Source organism: Cyanistes caeruleus, chromosome 4, assembly GCF_971803275.1.
Source record: "Cyanistes caeruleus chromosome 4, bCyaCae1.hap1.1, whole genome shotgun sequence".
Lineage (NCBI taxonomy): Eukaryota > Metazoa > Chordata > Aves > Passeriformes > Paridae > Cyanistes > Cyanistes caeruleus.
This window is the reverse complement of record NC_141704.1, coordinates 55,276,745-55,294,678: the sequence shown is the minus strand read 5'-3', so window position 1 is coordinate 55,294,678 and position 17,934 is coordinate 55,276,745. Positions and strand designations below refer to the sequence as shown.

The 17,934-nt window shown below is 43.4% G+C and overlaps 1 protein-coding gene across 1 annotated transcript in view; it reads left to right on the top strand.

The window, feature by feature from the left end:
- The window catches only part of TMTC1 (transmembrane O-mannosyltransferase targeting cadherins 1), a 142,423-nt gene that overhangs the window by 81,616 nt on the left and 42,873 nt on the right, over nucleotides 1-17,934 (top strand). Inside the window, exon 10 of the mRNA XM_086884757.1 lies at nucleotides 12,696-12,860. Within this exon, the coding sequence (XP_086740883.1) occupies nucleotides 12,696-12,860 (165 nt within the window). The remainder of the gene's footprint in view (nucleotides 1-12,695; nucleotides 12,861-17,934) is intronic.

Below are 17,934 nucleotides of genomic sequence, written 5' to 3'. Positions count from 1 at the left end.
GTACTGGAAATCAAGAAGGAGTTTTGCAGCCCAGAAAGAGCCTCCTGGGTGAAATGTCGAAGCCAAGTGCATTTTCTGCTCTCAGTATACTTTTGATATAATCCCTTTTGTTGCATTAGCAGCCCCTGAATACGGCAGTGTTTCCTCCATGTTTCCACAGGCTGCTTATGGACAACTCTTTCCCAAACTGATATGTATGCATGGATGCATCTGGATTCTTATCTAGGCTGAGCTATGAAATCTGGAGTAACTGCCTTGATGAAATCAGTGGATTTACTCCAAGTTTACATTCATGTAGCTGAGATTAAATCAGTTTTTAAAAAAACCCCAACTAGTTCACAAGGTTTGACATCTACAAAATTACCATTAAAAAGAGTGAGGAAAGCAACTTTTCTGCACAGTTTCTCCCATCCTTTTCAAGCTCCTTTTGCAGTCCTACCTGAGCAAGTTAGAAAAGGCTGGAACAGCAGCTGCTGGTGTCCAGGCTGGTTCTCTCAGAATTTCAGCTCTCATCCTGCTCTGACTGTACACTGTGCAAAGTCACAACTTGAAAAATGCAGTAGAAGGCATGACTAGAACATGCCTTGCTCTTCAGGAGTTTTACACAAGCAGCAGGTCTCCAAGCAATTTCTGAGGGAGGTAAAATGGTTTCTGATGCAGGCAGTTTGCTACAGCGGAGCATCCTGGTAATCCTGGGCTGTGGCACATGCAGATTTGATTAGCTGCCACCACCACAAGAGCCAAACACAGTGAAATGGTTCCTGACTTTTTAGTAAAAAGGGAGAAACCTCATCTGTGGAGAGCAGAGCTGTGTGCAAGTGTTGTCAGTAACAGCCTCGCCTTGGGAAAGGAGCCGTAGTGGCCAAAGGAAAGGTTGAATTTGCAATCTAATTACCCAAGATGTGTTTGCAAATATTAAGTATATGCTGTTTTGGCTCTAGGGCAATACATATAGAGCACCACTGGAAATAAGGTCTATATGCCACCACATTCCCATCTGCTTGTGCCTCCTATCACTTGGCTTCCTTAGAGGAGGAACAATATTGACAAACCACAGAAATGATAGAAAAAGATGTGTCATTTCCCAGCTCCCTGTGTGCAATCTGCCAGAATCACATGGCAGCAGCACAGAGGGTTTCCCTGCCAGGCTGCCTGGCCCTCGGCCCTCCCTGCAGTTCAGGACATGCCTAAGGTACCACTTCAATACTGCAGGAGTCTGAAGCCATGGGGAATCATGAAACCATTGGCTTGTTGGTCCATTTGCTCAGCTTTTCTGCTGCATCCTGGAATTTCTAAAGTTACAGGTTCTCCTGTAATGCATGCTCATTGTGAGCCCACATGAAGTCTACTACCATGTTGTTATAAATGCAAAGGCAATTTCGGGTTATATAAAAGAGAAAATTTATTATCAAACAATAATAAATTCGAACAAAGAGAAAAAACCACAATAAAATAAGCAGCGCAGCGCTGGGTGGACAGGGTCTATACGCAAGGTATAGATGCTCCCAAATCCACACCTGAGAGTCCTTTGGCCTGGGTTTTTATAGGCAGTTTGTGTCCCGAGGCCAAATTCCAAGCAGGCACCCTTTGCTAAGAGGTTCTTAATTGTTCGAAGAATAGATTTCTTGGCACCGGAGAATAGAGTCAATAGACGTTGGGCAGAGGCTCCTCATATGTAAAGAGGTCCAGGATGTCTTTTTGATATCATTTTGGTCCGGGCCATTAGGGTGGAGTGGTGGCACCCATCCTGGAGCCGATGGCTATCTCGGCTGGCTCCTCTTCCTTTGTCTAGTTTCTCCATTTCTCCAGCACAGGTGGTCAGGGTGGAGGTGCTCAGGCTCCGCGATATCTCGTCTGGGCCCGTTCTTTTGTTTGTTCGATGGCCCGTGTCCTGCCCATTCTTTCGGGGCTGATGTGCCTGCTTGCGATTGTTATCTGGGTGCTTGGCTGCAATCTGTTGCTTTGGAAGAGAAATCCTGCCTCGACTTGGAGGAGGATTTCTCATTCCATATTTTCATCATTTACAATTACATATACTTTATTTAAACCTTTTCTTTCGAATTTTTATTCATCTAATTCTTTATTACAGTCCCCCACCTAATAATTTGACTACATTAAAAATTCGTATTATTTTATTCAATCTTACAGAGGGATGAGTGTGAGATTAACCACATTCACTTTTCTCCCAGTCTGATATTTTGCTTTTAGGATTTAACTCGTCTTCATCTCTGGAGAAACAGAATACTTGGTCAAATTGTAAACATACCCGGTTAACTTCACTTTTTAACAACTCTAAAATTATTGGTTCATTATTGAAGGAAGCTTTTGTTTCATGTTTCAAATTTCTATCTTCTTAATACATTTTTCTACTTATAGTACACGTTTTCAAGTTCGCTTTATTGTAACATAGGATTGATTTTGAAATATGCTACAAAGGTGGATTGTCTTTTTCTTCTGATCTAGATGGTTTTATTACATTGACTATAAATTGAAATCGGAGGAATCTCTCCCACTTCTCTCTTGTACCTGAAGTGGGTAGTTTTGATCTTTTGTCTTTCAGGAGTTTGAAACTGCCCGTCTTTAAAACTTGCCTCTGAGCGGTAACATCAGACCTCCCCCTTTAATTTACAGATCTTATACTGAGTGCCGTTGGAAAAACACATCCCCTTTTGCAGTTCTGGAGGACAGTCAATCTTTCGTCCGGTTTCTGTGGCAGTCTGACACTGCTCACACTTCCTCAGGGGACTCTCCCCCGGAGGTACCTCGGGACTCATTCCCTCGGCCAAGCACACGGCTAGGTTCAGGACTATCAGGATTCCCCACCATTGCATCTCTCTGCCTTGCCCTTCGCCCGTATAGGAACATACGGCGGGGATTATCATCTTCTCAGCAGCAGGGACTTTCTTCAGGGGCCCTGGTAGTCCTTAAGGCGTGCCTTCTTTTGAAAGTAGCTCACCGAGACGATTTAGTTGGGTCTGTCCTACACAGTACTTTAAACTTTAATTGTTTTTCGGCACTTGATTTCTAAAGCCTTGGCTTTGGAATCTAACTGGCCTCTTAACCCCTTTTGGAACAATAGGAACCACTCAGGAGAGTTTAGTTCCAAGGACCCCGCCCGGGTGGCAAGTGTTAAGAAACGGCTAGTCTCCTCCTGTTCTTTCTCTAGACACTTTGTGCACAATCCTTTAGGTTTGCACCCTCTTAAACAGTGGGCTACCCAAATCTGTTTACAATAAGCACACTCGAAGTGGATAAATGGAAAACAATCACAATCAGGATTAATACAACTTATCTGGTCGTCACTTGTCATTTGTGATGACGCTGGCGTTTGATTTTCAGTTCTCTCGGAGGTGTGGTGACTTTCCTCTCGGAGGAGTTGTAATCCATTACTTTTTTCACTCGAGGTGAGTGTGTCCAGCTCTTTTCTGCAGTCCGGACAGCTGTATCTGTGGTCAGGAGGACGAGAAACGGTCCTTCCCAGTGAGGGTTGAGGGGGAGCTCTTTCTAAGCTTTGATCAGGACTTTATCCCCAGGCTGTATTTGGTGTATGGCAAATCCCAGTGTTGTGCTTTGGGGAATCAGTCCTCTTTTCTGCAGACTGGTTAACAAAGCCGCTCGTTTTGCCTCTTTGTCTGCCAGGTTGTTACCTCGGGTGTGGAACTGCCATCTTGTTTGGTGTCCTTTTACATGGACAACTGATATTTCTTTTGGTTCTCTGACAGTCTGTAGAATTTGTCGAATGATTTCCCTATGGATTAACTCTTTTCTTTTCGTATTTATCAGACTTCTTTTTCTCAAATTTTCTTAAAAGTATGTACTACCTTAAAAGCATACCGCGAATTTGTATAGATGATCCCCCTCTTTCCTTTCAACCCCTGGAGGGCTCTCAGGAGAGCATAAAGCTCGCAAGCTTGTGCAGACCAGCTTGCTTTCAGGGGGCCTGATTTCACAATGCTTCCTGATATGCCATTCACTCTAGCATATCCTGACTTTCTTTTTCTCTCAACAACTTTCGAGGATCCATCTATAAACTACTTTTCTCCTTTTTCTAACTCTTGATTTTCTAAATCTGGTCTAACTTTAGTTTGCAATTCCACAGTTCCAATGCAATTGTGTAATAGTTTCTCTGTTGGTTCCTTAAACAGGAACTGCGCAGGATTCTGCTTAGTAGTGGTTCTTAATTCTAAACTAGGCGAGCTGATTAAGATGGCTTCATATTTCAGAAGCCTCAAATCAGTCAACCACTTTTCCGCTTTTTGTTGTAAGATATTTCTTACATCATGTAGACTATCAAGGGAGCTCCAAAAGTTACCCTTTTTTTTTTTTTCTTTTTTTTTTTTTTTTTTTTTCTTCTCTTACTAATAAAGCCACTGTCACAATTGCTTGCAAACAAGTAGGCCAACCCCAACTAACCGGGTCTAAAAATTTTGAGAGAAACCTTATGGGCTTCTTTTTTCTGCCCACTCTTGGGTCAGAACTCCTTGTGCTGCTTGTCTATTCACATCTACGAATAATTGAAATTCTTATTGGTATCCGGTAAAGTTAGTACGGGGGCAGTTATGAGTGCATCCTTTAATTTCTGAAAATTAAATTCATTTTGCTCAGTCTATTTCAACTTATCAGTGTTTAACCTTTCATACAGAAATTTTACTTTTTTTACTAAATCCTTCAATTCATTGTCTGCAATATCCCAGGAGCCCCAAAAATTGTCTTATCTGTCTTTTTTGTTTTTGGGGCAGGGAGTGCAAGAATCCCTGCTACTCTCTCAGGGTCTAATTTCTTTTTCTCTTGAGATATCTAATGACCAAGGTATTTTACTTCGGGCTCTGTGAATTGCAATTTGGATTTAGATACTTTTAACCCCTTCTGTCTCAAGAAATTCAGTAAAGAAATCGTGCTTTTCTTCACCTTTTCTTCTGTCGTTCCGGCAATTAACAAGTCATCTACATATTGTAACAATTTTGTCCCCTCCTCTGGAATGAATTGGGTGAGTAGTTGTTCCAGAGCCTGTCCGAACAGATTTGGGGATTCTACAAACCCCTGTGGGAGGACGGTCCATCTCAGCTGTTGCTTTCGGTTTGTGTCTGGGTCCTCCCACTGAAAGGCGAAGAAATTTCTACTCCTTTCATCTAGAGGGCAAGTCTAAAAGCATCTTTTAAATCGATTACACTATACCATACATCTTTAGGTGAGAGCCTGTTCAGTAAAGTGTAAGGACTGGCCACCACCAGGAATCTGGTTCGGGTTCTAACATTTACAGCTCTGAGGTCCTGAACCAATCGTAAACTGCTATCTGTTTTTCTTACAGCCAGGATGGGGGTGTTATGCTGAGACATACAGGGTTTCAGGGTACCCTCTTTAAGGAGGTCGTCAATTACTTGTTTTAATCCCCTTCTCCCTCCCATCGGGATGGGATATTGTTTGATCCTTATAGGGTCTTCAGGGTCTTTGTTTTCTATTTTAATAGGCTTGATATCTAATTTCCCTATTTCTCCTTTTGAGTGCCACACTCTAGGGTTAATTTCTTCTTCGTCTTTTGGGAGTCAGTTTGAATATTTTTACTACTAATTCAGAGTTTTTAACAACGATATTAATTCTTAATGCAACAATCATGTCTCTTCTTAATAAATTATAATCTGCTTTTTCTACAAGCAATAAATTTCTTAAACAAATTTTATTTTCCGATTCTATTCTTACATCTCTATTACAGATACTTTGAAAGGATCCCCCTTGATTCTAATTACAAAAACTTTTCTTTGCTTGTCACACACCCCTCTGGCAATTTCTGCAGAGTACCTCTCTGTTCCAGTGTCTACTAAAAAGTTTACTTCTTGCTATTGGGGACTCACTTTTAATTTTATCAAGGGCTCCTTGGATGTTCTTGTCCCCAAATTAAAGAGCCTCTGACAGCCCTAATCTTCTTGAAAAATCTTTTCATTTTTTTTTTTTTTTCTTTGCCTGCAATCCTGCTAAATGTGTCTTACTTTCTTACAGTAGTAACATTCGGGGAGCTCTCTCCGTGGGGTAGGGGCTGCCTTGTGAGTGCTTTTCTGTTTTCTAGGTAGTGTTTTAAACTTACTTTGTGTTTGTTCTTGCTTTTGGACCTCTTTGACCGCAGCTACCAAAACCTTAGCTTACAGTCTCTGTTTTTCATCCTCCCTTCTCATATATACTTTTTGAGCTTCCCTCAGAAGCTCTTGGAGGCTTTTATCTTGTTACCTGTCAATATTTTCTAATTTCCTCCTAATGTCTTCTCAGGATTTGGCAACAAATTGTGTTTTTAGTAAGACTTCCCCCACGGGAGAGTTCGGGTCAGTTCCAGAGTAGATCTGAAAACTTCGCCGTAACCTCTTTACCCATTCCGTGGGCGATTCCTCCTTCCCTTGGCATTCCCCGAACACTTTACTAATGTTTTGACCTCGGGGAACTGCCTCTCTTATTCTCTGAACAGTCATGTTTCTTAAATCCATCATGCTCTGCCTGCCCTCCTCCCTGGGCATTCCAGCTCGGGCTCACGCTAGGCCATTTCTGGTCACCTGGTGTCCCCTGTGGACTGCGTCGGTCCCAGTCTCTGATACCGGCTTGTTTAATCATTTCTCTTTCCTCTTGATTAAACAGGCGATCTCAGGATGGCCATAAGATCATCGTATGTGTAAATACTACTTCCTAAAAAGTTATCCAGCTTTTCAGCCACACTAAAGGATCGTCTAACAATCGCCCCACCTCCTTTTTAAACGCTCGCACATCCCCGGAGTTAAGGGGAACATTCACAAATCCAATCACTCCCGGGGCTGTCGGTACTTCCCTGAGAGGGAACAACCGGTGCTCATTCTCACTACTCTCTCCCCCCTCCTCGCCCATCATTTTTGCTTTCAAACGAGTTCTACTTGCAGGAGGGGAACTGAGGTTTGTGGGGGTTTTTCCTTTTGTTGATTGTGAGAACTCCCCTGCCACCCGGTTACCGGTAGGGACCCCTTCAGTTAAGTGTGAGGGTCCCGGCTGTGGCGGCCGGACCAGCAAGGACGGATAGAGCTGTCCCCAGCCTTGTGCCGGAGAAACCTCTGAAGAGACTCCTGTGGCTACGGTGTTTGCAGGCGGGGAAAGGGGAAGGGCTGCCAGCATCGCTGCCGGCACCGAGTCTCCCGCTTGAGACACATGCATCCCAGTGGGTTGGTCTCGGGGGCCCGAAGGTGCTGAAGGCACCACTTGATCTGGGGACGACGGCCCAGCCGGTCCATGGTACGGGGGAGGTAAGTGGTCAAGGGGTTCCCAAGATTCAGTTTTCGACTCACGTTTTTCTTTTTGTTTCATTGGGAACAGCTCTACCCTGGCGTTTAACCAGAGCTTAGCATATTCCCTCTCCTCGGGGTCCGAGGGGTCCTTGTTCTCCACATAGGAGAACAACTTATTACAGGTCTATTTTTTCAGATGTGCCTAACACTGGCTAAGTAAGGTGACTTCTCAACTCCTGTCTTCCCTAAACTTCTATACAATAATGTATTAATTTTTCTTTCGATTTCCCTTTCCTCAGGGGACAATCTTCCCAGTGTTTTAACATTTACTTCAAGGGACTTTCCAGCGGGATGTCTGGTGATCTCTCCTCCGGATTGGAGGGATTTTTCCCTGTGCTCTTTCTTTGTAGCTTACTTTTTCTCTGCTCTATACTTCGCAAATATACTTGTTACACGTCCACCTTTCAAATGTGCCCACCACAGGCTAAGTGAGGTGGTTTCTCAGTTCTTGCCCTCCCCAGACCTCGGCACAATACCAGATCATTTTTGCCTTAGATTTCTTTTTTTCTCTCAGGGCAATTTTCCCAATATTTTAACATCCATCCTAAGGGACTTTCCGGTGGGATGTCTAGTGATCCCTTCTCTCTCTCAGAGGGACCCTTTTCATTACCCTTTTTCTGCATCTTACTTTTTCTTTGTCCCATATTGAAAAATATCTTACCTTTCTTGCGTTGTGTTCGTTCCACCTTTACCAGATGAATCAAAGTCTTTGCTAATACTCACCTCGCAGTTAGCTGTACTGGAGTCTCTTGTATTCAGCACTTCGATTCTCTCTTGGACCTTTGCCTAGGCCCGTTGACTGAAAGGGTTTACTAATTCCCGAGCTCGACAGGACGTCCTCTTCCCCTTTCAGCCTCCTGTGATCGGTCCCCCAGGACCTCCTTCGTCCCAGGTTTTTACAATCGTGTAAAGAGAGACCTTTCTCACACCGAATCGCTTCCTTCTTGGCCGGCCAATTCCCTCGCGGGAGGATGGAACCGCGACCTTGAAGTCCGCACTCGCTTCGTGATCAGATCACGTCTCACACAATCGCCCAATCACCAGCTCAACCTCACAGTACTTACAGCTATTTTCCTGCGAGGGTGTCTTCGTGCACAGATGACTTTTTACGAGCTACCAAGCCGCGGCTTTCTCGAAGGCTCCTCGCCTTCCCGAGCTCTCTGGATCCTTTCTCCCTTTTTATTGTGGTTTTTCCTTAGCCTAAATTTGGTTCGGATATAGGAATGTGCTGCGGAGGTTCTCGGCTCACCAGGCCGCTAAAATCAGCGGGGGTACCCGTCCTGGGTAGCGAGATTCTCCTGCAATTTCTCCTATCCGAGTCACGGCACCAATCTGTTATAAATGCAAAGGCAATTTCGGGTTATATAAAAGAGAAAATTTATTATCAAACAATAATAAATTCGAACAAAGAGAAAAAACCACAATAAAATAAGCAGCGCAGCGCTGGGTGGACAGGGTCTATACGCAAGGTATAGATGCTCCCAAATCCACACCTGAGAGTCCTTTGGCCTGGGTTTTTATAGGCAGTTTGTGTCCCGAGGCCAAATTCCAAGCAGGCACCCTTTGCTAAGAGGTTCTTAATTGTTCGAAGAATAGATTTCTTGGCACCGGAGAATAGAGTCAATAGACGTTGGGCAGAGGCTCCTCATATGTAAAGAGGTCCAGGATGTCTTTTTGATATCATTTTGGTCCGGGCCATTAGGGTGGAGTGGTGGCACCCATCCTGGAGCCGATGGCTATCTCGGCTGGCTCCTCTTCCTTTGTCTAGTTTCTCCATTTCTCCAGCACAGGTGGTCAGGGTGGAGGTGCTCAGGCTCCGCGATATCTCGTCTGGGCCCGTTCTTTTGTTTGTTCGATGGCCCGTGTCCTGCCCATTCTTTCGGGGCTGATGTGCCTGCTTGCGATTGTTATCTGGGTGCTTGGCTGCAATCTGTTGCTTTGGAAGAGAAATCCTGCCTCGACTTGGAGGAGGATTTCTCATTCCATATTTTCATCATTTACAATTACATATACTTTATTTAAACCTTTTCTTTCGAATTTTTATTCATCTAATTCTTTATTACAATGTTAACTTGGTGAGCTGTTTCTCAGGACCCCAGGGACCAAGCTGGCTTGGACTTTTCACTGCTGTAGCAGGCTGTTGCTTGTCCTACAAAAGCCAAAAAAAAACCCCAACCCCTCTCCCCCGCCCAAAAAAACCCAGCAAAAAACAAACTTAGGAGTTTTACAATAATCCAGTGGAAAATGGACTTAGAAAAGTGGTTTGGAGATTTTGCTTGTTTCCCATTGTTTTGGTTTTGCTACAGAGTATTTCAGAAAAGCGCTTGTATGGCAATGCTGAGAGAAAAGCCCTTCAGGAGAAATGGTTCCCTCTCTAGGAAATAAATGATAGAGTTAACTAAGAAACCAAATAACCCCCAAAACTGAAACCCTGCAGCTTCAAGTAGCAGTTAGCTACTGAGATGTTTGGAATGTAGTACTTAAGGGTAAGTTTTCCAAGTGGCAAACAATTCTTTGTCCTTTTGAGACATTTTTTTTTTTTTTTTTTTTTTTTTTTCCTGTGTGTGTGTGAGTAAAACCTGATTTCCTGGGGAGCCAGTGGTAAGATTTGATATGGAGTCAGGTCCCCCATCACTCTGAGAAGAAAAGCAAATCTGTTTGAAATGTTCTCTGTGTTTGTAGGCAGTGGCAGGGTCACAGCAGAATTAACCACATTGCAAGCATTACCTGGAAAGTTGCCTTCATCATCCGAGTGCAGCCTCACCTGTGCAGGCTCTTTCCACCAGGGTACCACTGCTGGGGCTGATGCTGACTGGATAAAAGTCAGAGCAGCTTCAAAGGGCTCCTCTGAAGCCTGGTGAGGTTGGGATCAAGGGAAATGGGATGAACTTGCATCTGGGGATGAACTGTGGTGGAGTGTGGGGGTTCTCCAGGTCCAGTGACTGCCAGGGCAGATTGCTGCTGCAGCAGCTCCATTTTTGCAAATTTGGTGCTTCACTAGCTCAAAATGGCATGGTCTCTGTGATAAAGTTAATTTCTGTACTGGGACTGTTGGGTCTAGTGTGAAACAAGTGATGTAAGGTGTGACAGATCATGTGGTTTTGGAACTAAGAAACAATAGTAATATAATTATGGCTTTTTGACAGATTTTCTTTAATACATTGGTGTGGATACTCTGTTTTCCAGATCACAGGATCTGGAGGAGGTGTAATGTGATGCTGACTGTGCCTCAGACTGAGTACTGCTGCTAAGGCAGAAATTCCCAACAGCTGGGACAGGATTTGACAGAAATACCAAGACACTGACGTTTGCATTTTTTGTTTTCTGGATGCATTCATGATTCTGTAGAAAGGGTCTGTTCTTGAATATGTGAAGGTATAGGGAAATTGCTTTGAAAATGGCCTTGTGCTAAAGTAATTAAATAATATTTATTTCAGATAATTAATTCCAGGGGAAGGATAAAATTGAGGAAAGGCAAAATAACTGAGCGAAAACCATCTGCAGGCTTTTGAGGCATTTCTTGTTGGAAAGGGAGGGATTATTACTGAGATTAACTTTTCAGAGGTTTTAAAGTAGGGTTCAATAATTGTAAAAGCTGGATTGTTTGGCACAAGTATCTCTATAATTCCAAATGTTTTCTTGCAGTTAATGTAAGTGCAATAAATATATATGTGCAAAAGAGTTAACGAACAAACAGCACAACTACAAGAAATGTGTTACAGTGAAGTGCAAGCATAATTGAGTGACATAAATATATAGGTAACCATTTCTGAAAACTGGGAGAACTCAAAAACAGCAGTGAAGGAGTTCTGAATGATCAGAAAATCTGATGTTATCTCTGGATTTTCCCCCTATACTTCTCTCTGTGTTCTGTAAGGCACCTGTACTGTGCCAGAGGCAATGCAGTGGTGCTAATCAGCACATACAACAAAGGCAGGTTTTCTCCTCAGTGAAAGGAAGAATTCTTGTCCTTATCCATCCCTGGGAATCCTAAGCTACAGCAGTGTGTCCAGCTCTCTCAGAGGGCAGAGAAACCATGCCAAGAAACACACACAGAGCTCCTCAAATACGGAACATTTTCCTTTTTCTGATTTTCACATTGACTGTCACCATATTGTGTGCTTGCCTGCAAGGTCACCTCTGACAGGGGAATTTTGTTCTTAGTTTGTCCTGTAGCATTCTCGCCGGGAAGTTGCTCGAGCGTCTCTGTACAGATTAGGAAAGCCTGTAAATCTCTGGCCAGACTGTGGTCTGTGCAATGGTCTTTCTACCTCCAGCCTGCCTGCTTTTAAGTGTAGATTCATCTGGGGTTCAAGGTGTGCCAGTGTTTGGGAAGTGCATTTGTCCCTGTTTATTGATTGTCCTCAAGTGTTATTCAAGAGCCTTCTGCTCCCTTATTTCATCAGGGACAGCTGCCTGGACTAAGATAGATTTTCAAGTCTAACACTAAATCAGGTGCTAAGTAACCTGAAGAATTCTAGATAAGCTAATGAAATTTGTTGAGCAATAGAAATTTAAATTCCTTGTAAAAAATTACAAGTAGAATTAGCAATTATGAAGTACAGCAACCAAAAGCACTGAATTTCTAATTCAGAAGGGACATCATTGGAGGAATTAACATAAACCTCAAATTAAGGTAAATAATTACTGAACAGATTTAAATTTATTCAGGAGTGAGACTTCAGTCCAAATTTGGCTTGTGAAAATGCCACAGTGGTTATTCATGGAGAGCCATGCAAGTGCTGGGGGCTGGAAATGACTGTGTGCCAGTTCATGGAAGGGCAGCAAGGAAGATCTGCCAGCACATCTCAGCTCCTCTGGGCTGGGCACTAGAAGGGACAGGCTGGCCTTGATGTACAAGTGCCAGACCCAGACAGGCACTTCTGCCTTTTGGTGGTCTCTGCCACCTGCTCCTGCAGCAGCACTGACTACAGCACTCGCTCTCCTGCCTCAGCCTCACAATTTGTAAACTGGAATTAATAGCAGCCACCACTGGGATTGTTTAGAGACTTCCCCCTGTTAAAATCCTTGTCATTTCCACACTGCTCCAGTAGTGCTCAGTATTACTGTTATTACATGGTGCTTTCTTAGCTTGCTGTTCAGAAAAGCAGCTGCCTTCTGTGGCTGGTGTAAGCTACCATTATGCTGGGTGGTATTATGTATGCGACTGTACTTTTGGCATCTGGGTCTATCATTTAGATTAATTTGGAAATTGTGTAGTGACTTGAGGAAAACTGCTGTTGAATTGAAGTTTGTTAGCCCAGAAAATATCATTAGCCCAAAACCCCCTGTAATTGTATAATAAATGCAATACTGGATGGTCTTGCATATAAATCAGACACTTGAAATGTAACTTTTGGTACATTTTGCTTTTTTAATTAATTTTTTTTTTTCTTTTCACAGTATGGGGTATTGCATCCTTTTTGTCCATGGTCTAAAAAAGCTGTCTACGTGGCTAAATAAATGGAGAATTACTGTTCCCACCCTCTTTGCTTTGCTGCTGCTGCTCTTCTCTTGGAAGACCGTGAAACAGAATGAAATCTGGCTGTCACGAGAATCCCTTTTCAGGTAGGAGTGACCACAGGAGAATACTTGCATTTTTATATTGTTTAAAGTAAGTTTGTTACATGGAATAGTTTTCTTTAACGTTGTGCTATTGATGCATTGATCTAATTAACGTTTTCATTATCATAAAATAACACTTTCTGTTTTCTGGTAACTGTGCAAAAACTGGTGTAAGCAGTTTATATGCTGATGGACAAACTTTGGTTCTGACAATCACATTTTTAAGACATGCTGTTTTTAAGTAACTTTGATTCTGTAGATTTAATGATAGCGTAACGCTTCAGTTTCTAAAGACATAGCAAAAGTTTTTTGCAACACTCCAGAATGCCATAGTAACGCTACTGAATATATTGAAATTTCTTTAGCAATGTTCTAATGGCAAAAATAAAATGCCACAAAGTGCCAAACTTAATGTACCATATTTTATTTTATTTGATTACTCTTTGCCAAACAGCTCTGTTAACAACCTCATTTATGTATTTTCTTGCATTGAAACAGACTGTTTCATTTTGTGTTTTGCTAGAAAATGTATTGCATTTGCCTCCAGCTGCTTTCAGCAGTTGTCTAATTGTGAAGTAATTGCAGAAACGCAGGTGATCTGCACACGGGTTGAGCTTTATTTCCTAACTTATTGGCCAGAGCAAAGTTTAATTTATGCAGCACTAAAAGTATGAAATAGTTTTTTATGTGTACCCTTTGGTCTTCAGGAAACATTACTGAAGTGGTTGGAGCTCTCTTAGTGGGTCTGTTTTTTAAAAAATCTGGGACTGGGGTTTCTTCCCTCCGCATGATTCATGGAATATTCTGCGTTGGAAGGGACCCACAAGGATCATCGAGTCCAGCTCTCAAGTGAATGGCCCATATGGGGATGGGGTCAAACCCACAGCCTCAGCACTATTATTAACACCACACTCTGACCCACTGGGCCAGTCTCAGTTCCCTGTTGTCTCCCTCAAACACTGTTTGCTGTTCGAGCCACAGCATGCCTTGGTGACTGGACTCTCACAGCAGTCCACGTGGGACACACCTCCAGTCCAAACCTGGCCACTTGGAGGAAAGTAGGAGGATTTCCAAGGTGGACCACTCTCTTACTGAAGGGCCACTTGGAGGAAAGTAGGAGGATTTCCAAGGTGGACCACTCTCTTACTGAAGGGGAGGTGGGAATATGACAATTCCATTTGCAGAATTGCAGGCATCATATGGTGTTGTGTTGTGCACAGCTGTGGTCACTCATGTTTAAGAACAATGAAGTCAAACTGTAGCAGATGACAGGAGGACATTTCCTTCTACTAAGGAGCATTCTAGGGACAGTATGGAGTGCTGTGGGGTCTGTGGCAGAAGAGAGGGATAAGGTTATGTCTCCTTAGTTGGATACAAACGGAGTTCTGTCCTTCCAGCCTCCATTCAAAGCAGTGTGACTGTTCACTGCCAGCCCCAGTTCTGAGGCTGTGCCACTGCTGCAGTGCAGCTCTGAGCTGGAGCTAAAACCTCTTAACCTCCAGGGAGGAACTTGGGGTAGCCCAGAGATGTACTCAGGGCTCAGTGCCCTAGGTTGAGCTGCTTCCCTCTTCAGCTCAGGAGTTTTGGGGACAGTACCAGGAGGGAGGTCTGCCCCAGGGTTTTGAGGGGGTGGCAGAACTCTTAAATTCCTGCTGGGTCACCTCGTATTGTGGCCTGCCCCTGAGAGCAATCAGCAGCAGCTGCTGAAAAAAGAGCTGTGAGAACAGGGCCAGCAACAATAATGCTTCTCTCCAGTTCTTTCCCAGCTTGCAGTAATCTGCAGTTTAAAGACTTCCTGAGTCAGGAGTTACTTGCTATTTTTGCTTTTAAAAGCCACTGATGGGCTTTTCTTCCATAATGTCTCTGACTGCTTTTTCAAATCTATTTATAGTTTTGGCTTCTACAGCATCCTGTGCACTGGGCTCCATCATTAAATTACAGAGTGTGCACACCAAGATTTCCCCCTGTGTTCTGTGACCCTTCTGCCTGATCACATAGTTTGGTGTCCCCTAGTTCTGGTGTGCTGAATGAGTTGTGAGTAACCATCAGCTTGTCAGGATAAAGGCACTTCCATGCCTTGAGCCCCTGTGCCTTCACCTAAGGCTGTCTCCTTTTCACACTGAAGTCAGCTGGTCTTGTACTCTCCTCACAGGGAAGCTGTTCTGCATTTCTGATTCCTCTTGTCAGTCTTCTCCGGATACTTTCATACTCTAATCCATCCTTTTGAGAAAGAGGCCAGAATCACCTTTCAAGAGATATGTGCACCACAATAACATAGGACTGCATTCTGGTTCTTGTTCTCTTCTCCTGCTAATTCCTAATCTTCTGCTTGCCTTTTTTGACCTCTCCTAAGCAGTGAGTGATAATTTCACAGCACTCCCAACACAAATTCCAGGACACCTACTGTGACTGGAAATACCAGGGTTTTAGACATCAATCTGTATGCAGATTTAGAGTGTGTGTGTGCTCACTCTCTGATGCTTGTGTCTGTACCAACACTGCATTTCTTGTGCCATCATTTTTGTCACTCTTCAATACTGTGAGATCCTTCTGCAACGAAGTGTAGTTAATTCTTGCAGTGTCACATTGGTGTCATTGGCAAATGTGTCCCCTCCCTGTTTTGCTCCCCTTTCAAGATCCTTTCTGAACACCTGAAGTAGCTCAGGTGCCATTGCATATCTCCTGGGAACCCTGCTTGCACTCTTCTCCAGCTGTAAAAACTGTTCACATATTCATGCTCTTTACTTGCTGTCTTTCAGCTAAGTATTGATTCATGAGAGGATCTTCTCCTCTTACTCCTCGAAGAAACAGGAAGTCTTTAGTGAGGGATTTTGTAAAAAAACCCCTTTGAACATTTAAGTGCTGAACATTGGTGTATGTGATTTTGACTGACTGGGCTGTATTTGGATATTTATAAAGGCTTTTCATAGATTCAATAAGATGTATGTACCTGTTGAGTCTGTAAAACACCAGCAGAGCTTCCCAAATAACTTCTTTCTGCAATACGCAAGGCTAATTCTTAGTTGGACTGTAGTTATCCAGAAATGTGCTAGAAGTAGGATTTATGATGGTTTTCCCCAAATTACCTCAAGTGAAAATCAGACTTTCTGGTCTGTTTCCCCGTCAAGATCCTTTCCCTGGAGCCAAATGAAGTCATGTTCATCAACTTCCATTCCCCTAGTGCCAGTCTCATTTAAGTTATAGGCTACCTACCGCAGCTAATAGCTGCATGTTTGATTTCCTTTGGATGCATTCTACCAGGCCCAATGGGTTCATAACTGTTCTGGGTGTTGATTTGTTTTAAAGCCTCTTTTACTGCCACTTTAGTAAGAGACAGTGCTTCAGTCTTGCCCTGTGAGGAAAGGCTCCTGTGTGGCAACTCCTTTAGTTTCCCTGTAGTGAGCACTGGTGCAGGGAACACATTTAGCTTTTCTGCTGTGGTCTTTTCTTCTTCAAGCACTACTTTTAGACCTCCATCATCTATTTGCCTTAGGGGATCTTTGGCAGGTTTCCTCTGTCTGATGTATTCCATTATTAGCTTTGATAGCTTTAGCAAGTTTTTCTTTAAATCTCTTTTGGTCTGCCTAATTATGGTTTATGTTTAACTGGCTGACGTTTATACTCTTTTCCTTTTTCCTTCTGTAGCTGTTCCTTTTTAAAGAACGGTTTTCATTTCTCATAGCTGTCTTCACTGTGCTGTTTACCCTTATTGGCCTTTTTGTTGCCCTTTTAAGATCTTCTTTGGTAGGTGTTACACGTCTCTCAAAAATCTGTAATGTGGTAGGACCCTCCTTGTTGATGGGAAGCAAAAGCAAAAGCAAAATAGTATAGCAAGAAGATAATGTCATCCCAGAAGTGAGAGATCTCCTCTTTGGGGCAGAAGGAGGAGGCTGATGAGGAGAGGTGGGAGAAGTAGATGGAGGTATGTGAAACAAAAATAAATTTTAATGGATGGAACGGGAGGAGGATACAGAACAAATCTATAGATGTGGGAAAGGAGACATAAACCAACCTACTTGGTATTCTCTGTGTGTGTTGGATATTTTTTAAGAAGTATGTGCTGGGAGGATCTTTACTCACAATCTTAGTTCCTCATTCTTCTTTCTCCAGCTGCTGCTTTAATTAATTACTACTTCCCTCCTCTTAGAGTTTTTTTTTTTTCTTTCACCTTTACTTTTTGTTCCTCTGTTTGCTTGTTTCTGCAGGATTGATCTGTCTTGATTCCCTTGGCTGAGGCCTGTTAAATACACTTTTTCTGTGTTGGTTCAGGAAACGTTTGTGTACTCAGTGTGTTCCTAGTTTTGTGCTTGTACCCCATTCTGTCCCTTTCTCGAAACTTACCCCATTTTGACATTGTGTGACACTGTTGCTACCTCTGGGCCACCGTGGCCACTCAGTCTTCAGCCCAGGGACCAAGTTTTCTGGATGCAGAAATCCTGCCAGGTCCTGGCTGAAAGCAGCAGTGAGGGGGAGGATGCTGGTGTCTGAGGAAATGATGCATCTCCACATAGATGCACAAGCATGTGTGCAAGACTAAATGAGAAGCAAATAAACCACAAGTATAAGACGTGGCCAAATATATAGAGAGATATTTGAGGCATAGACATCTTCAGAAGCCCCAAGCAGTTTGTCTTACTGCCTTGGCAGTAAGTGATCAGGGAGCACTTACTTGTTAATTATTTAAGGAACTACCCTGAAGAGTGGATGCACAGGCCAGAAGGTCAGACTCAAACTGTGGTCAGTGTTAATGTCTGAAGCCAGGGAGAGGGAGGGGAGAGCTGTGGGCTGATCTCTGCATCCTGTACTGACCTTTCCAAGGCTTGTCAAGCTGCCGCGTTTCCCGTTGCTCCTGGAAAGCGCCCGCACGCGCTGCCCACGTTTGTGACAGCGCCTGCAAACCCAGCTCTAACCAGCAAAAGAGCTTTACAAAAATGATGCCTTCTTATTCAGCAGCTCTCCTTCCCAAGCTGGGTCTGCTGACTTCAGGAATTTGCAAAACCTGCTCCAGCCCCAAAAGTGGCATTTACTGCTGTGTTGCTTTGTTAATTCTGAAAGCTGGCTCAGCTGAGGAGAACAA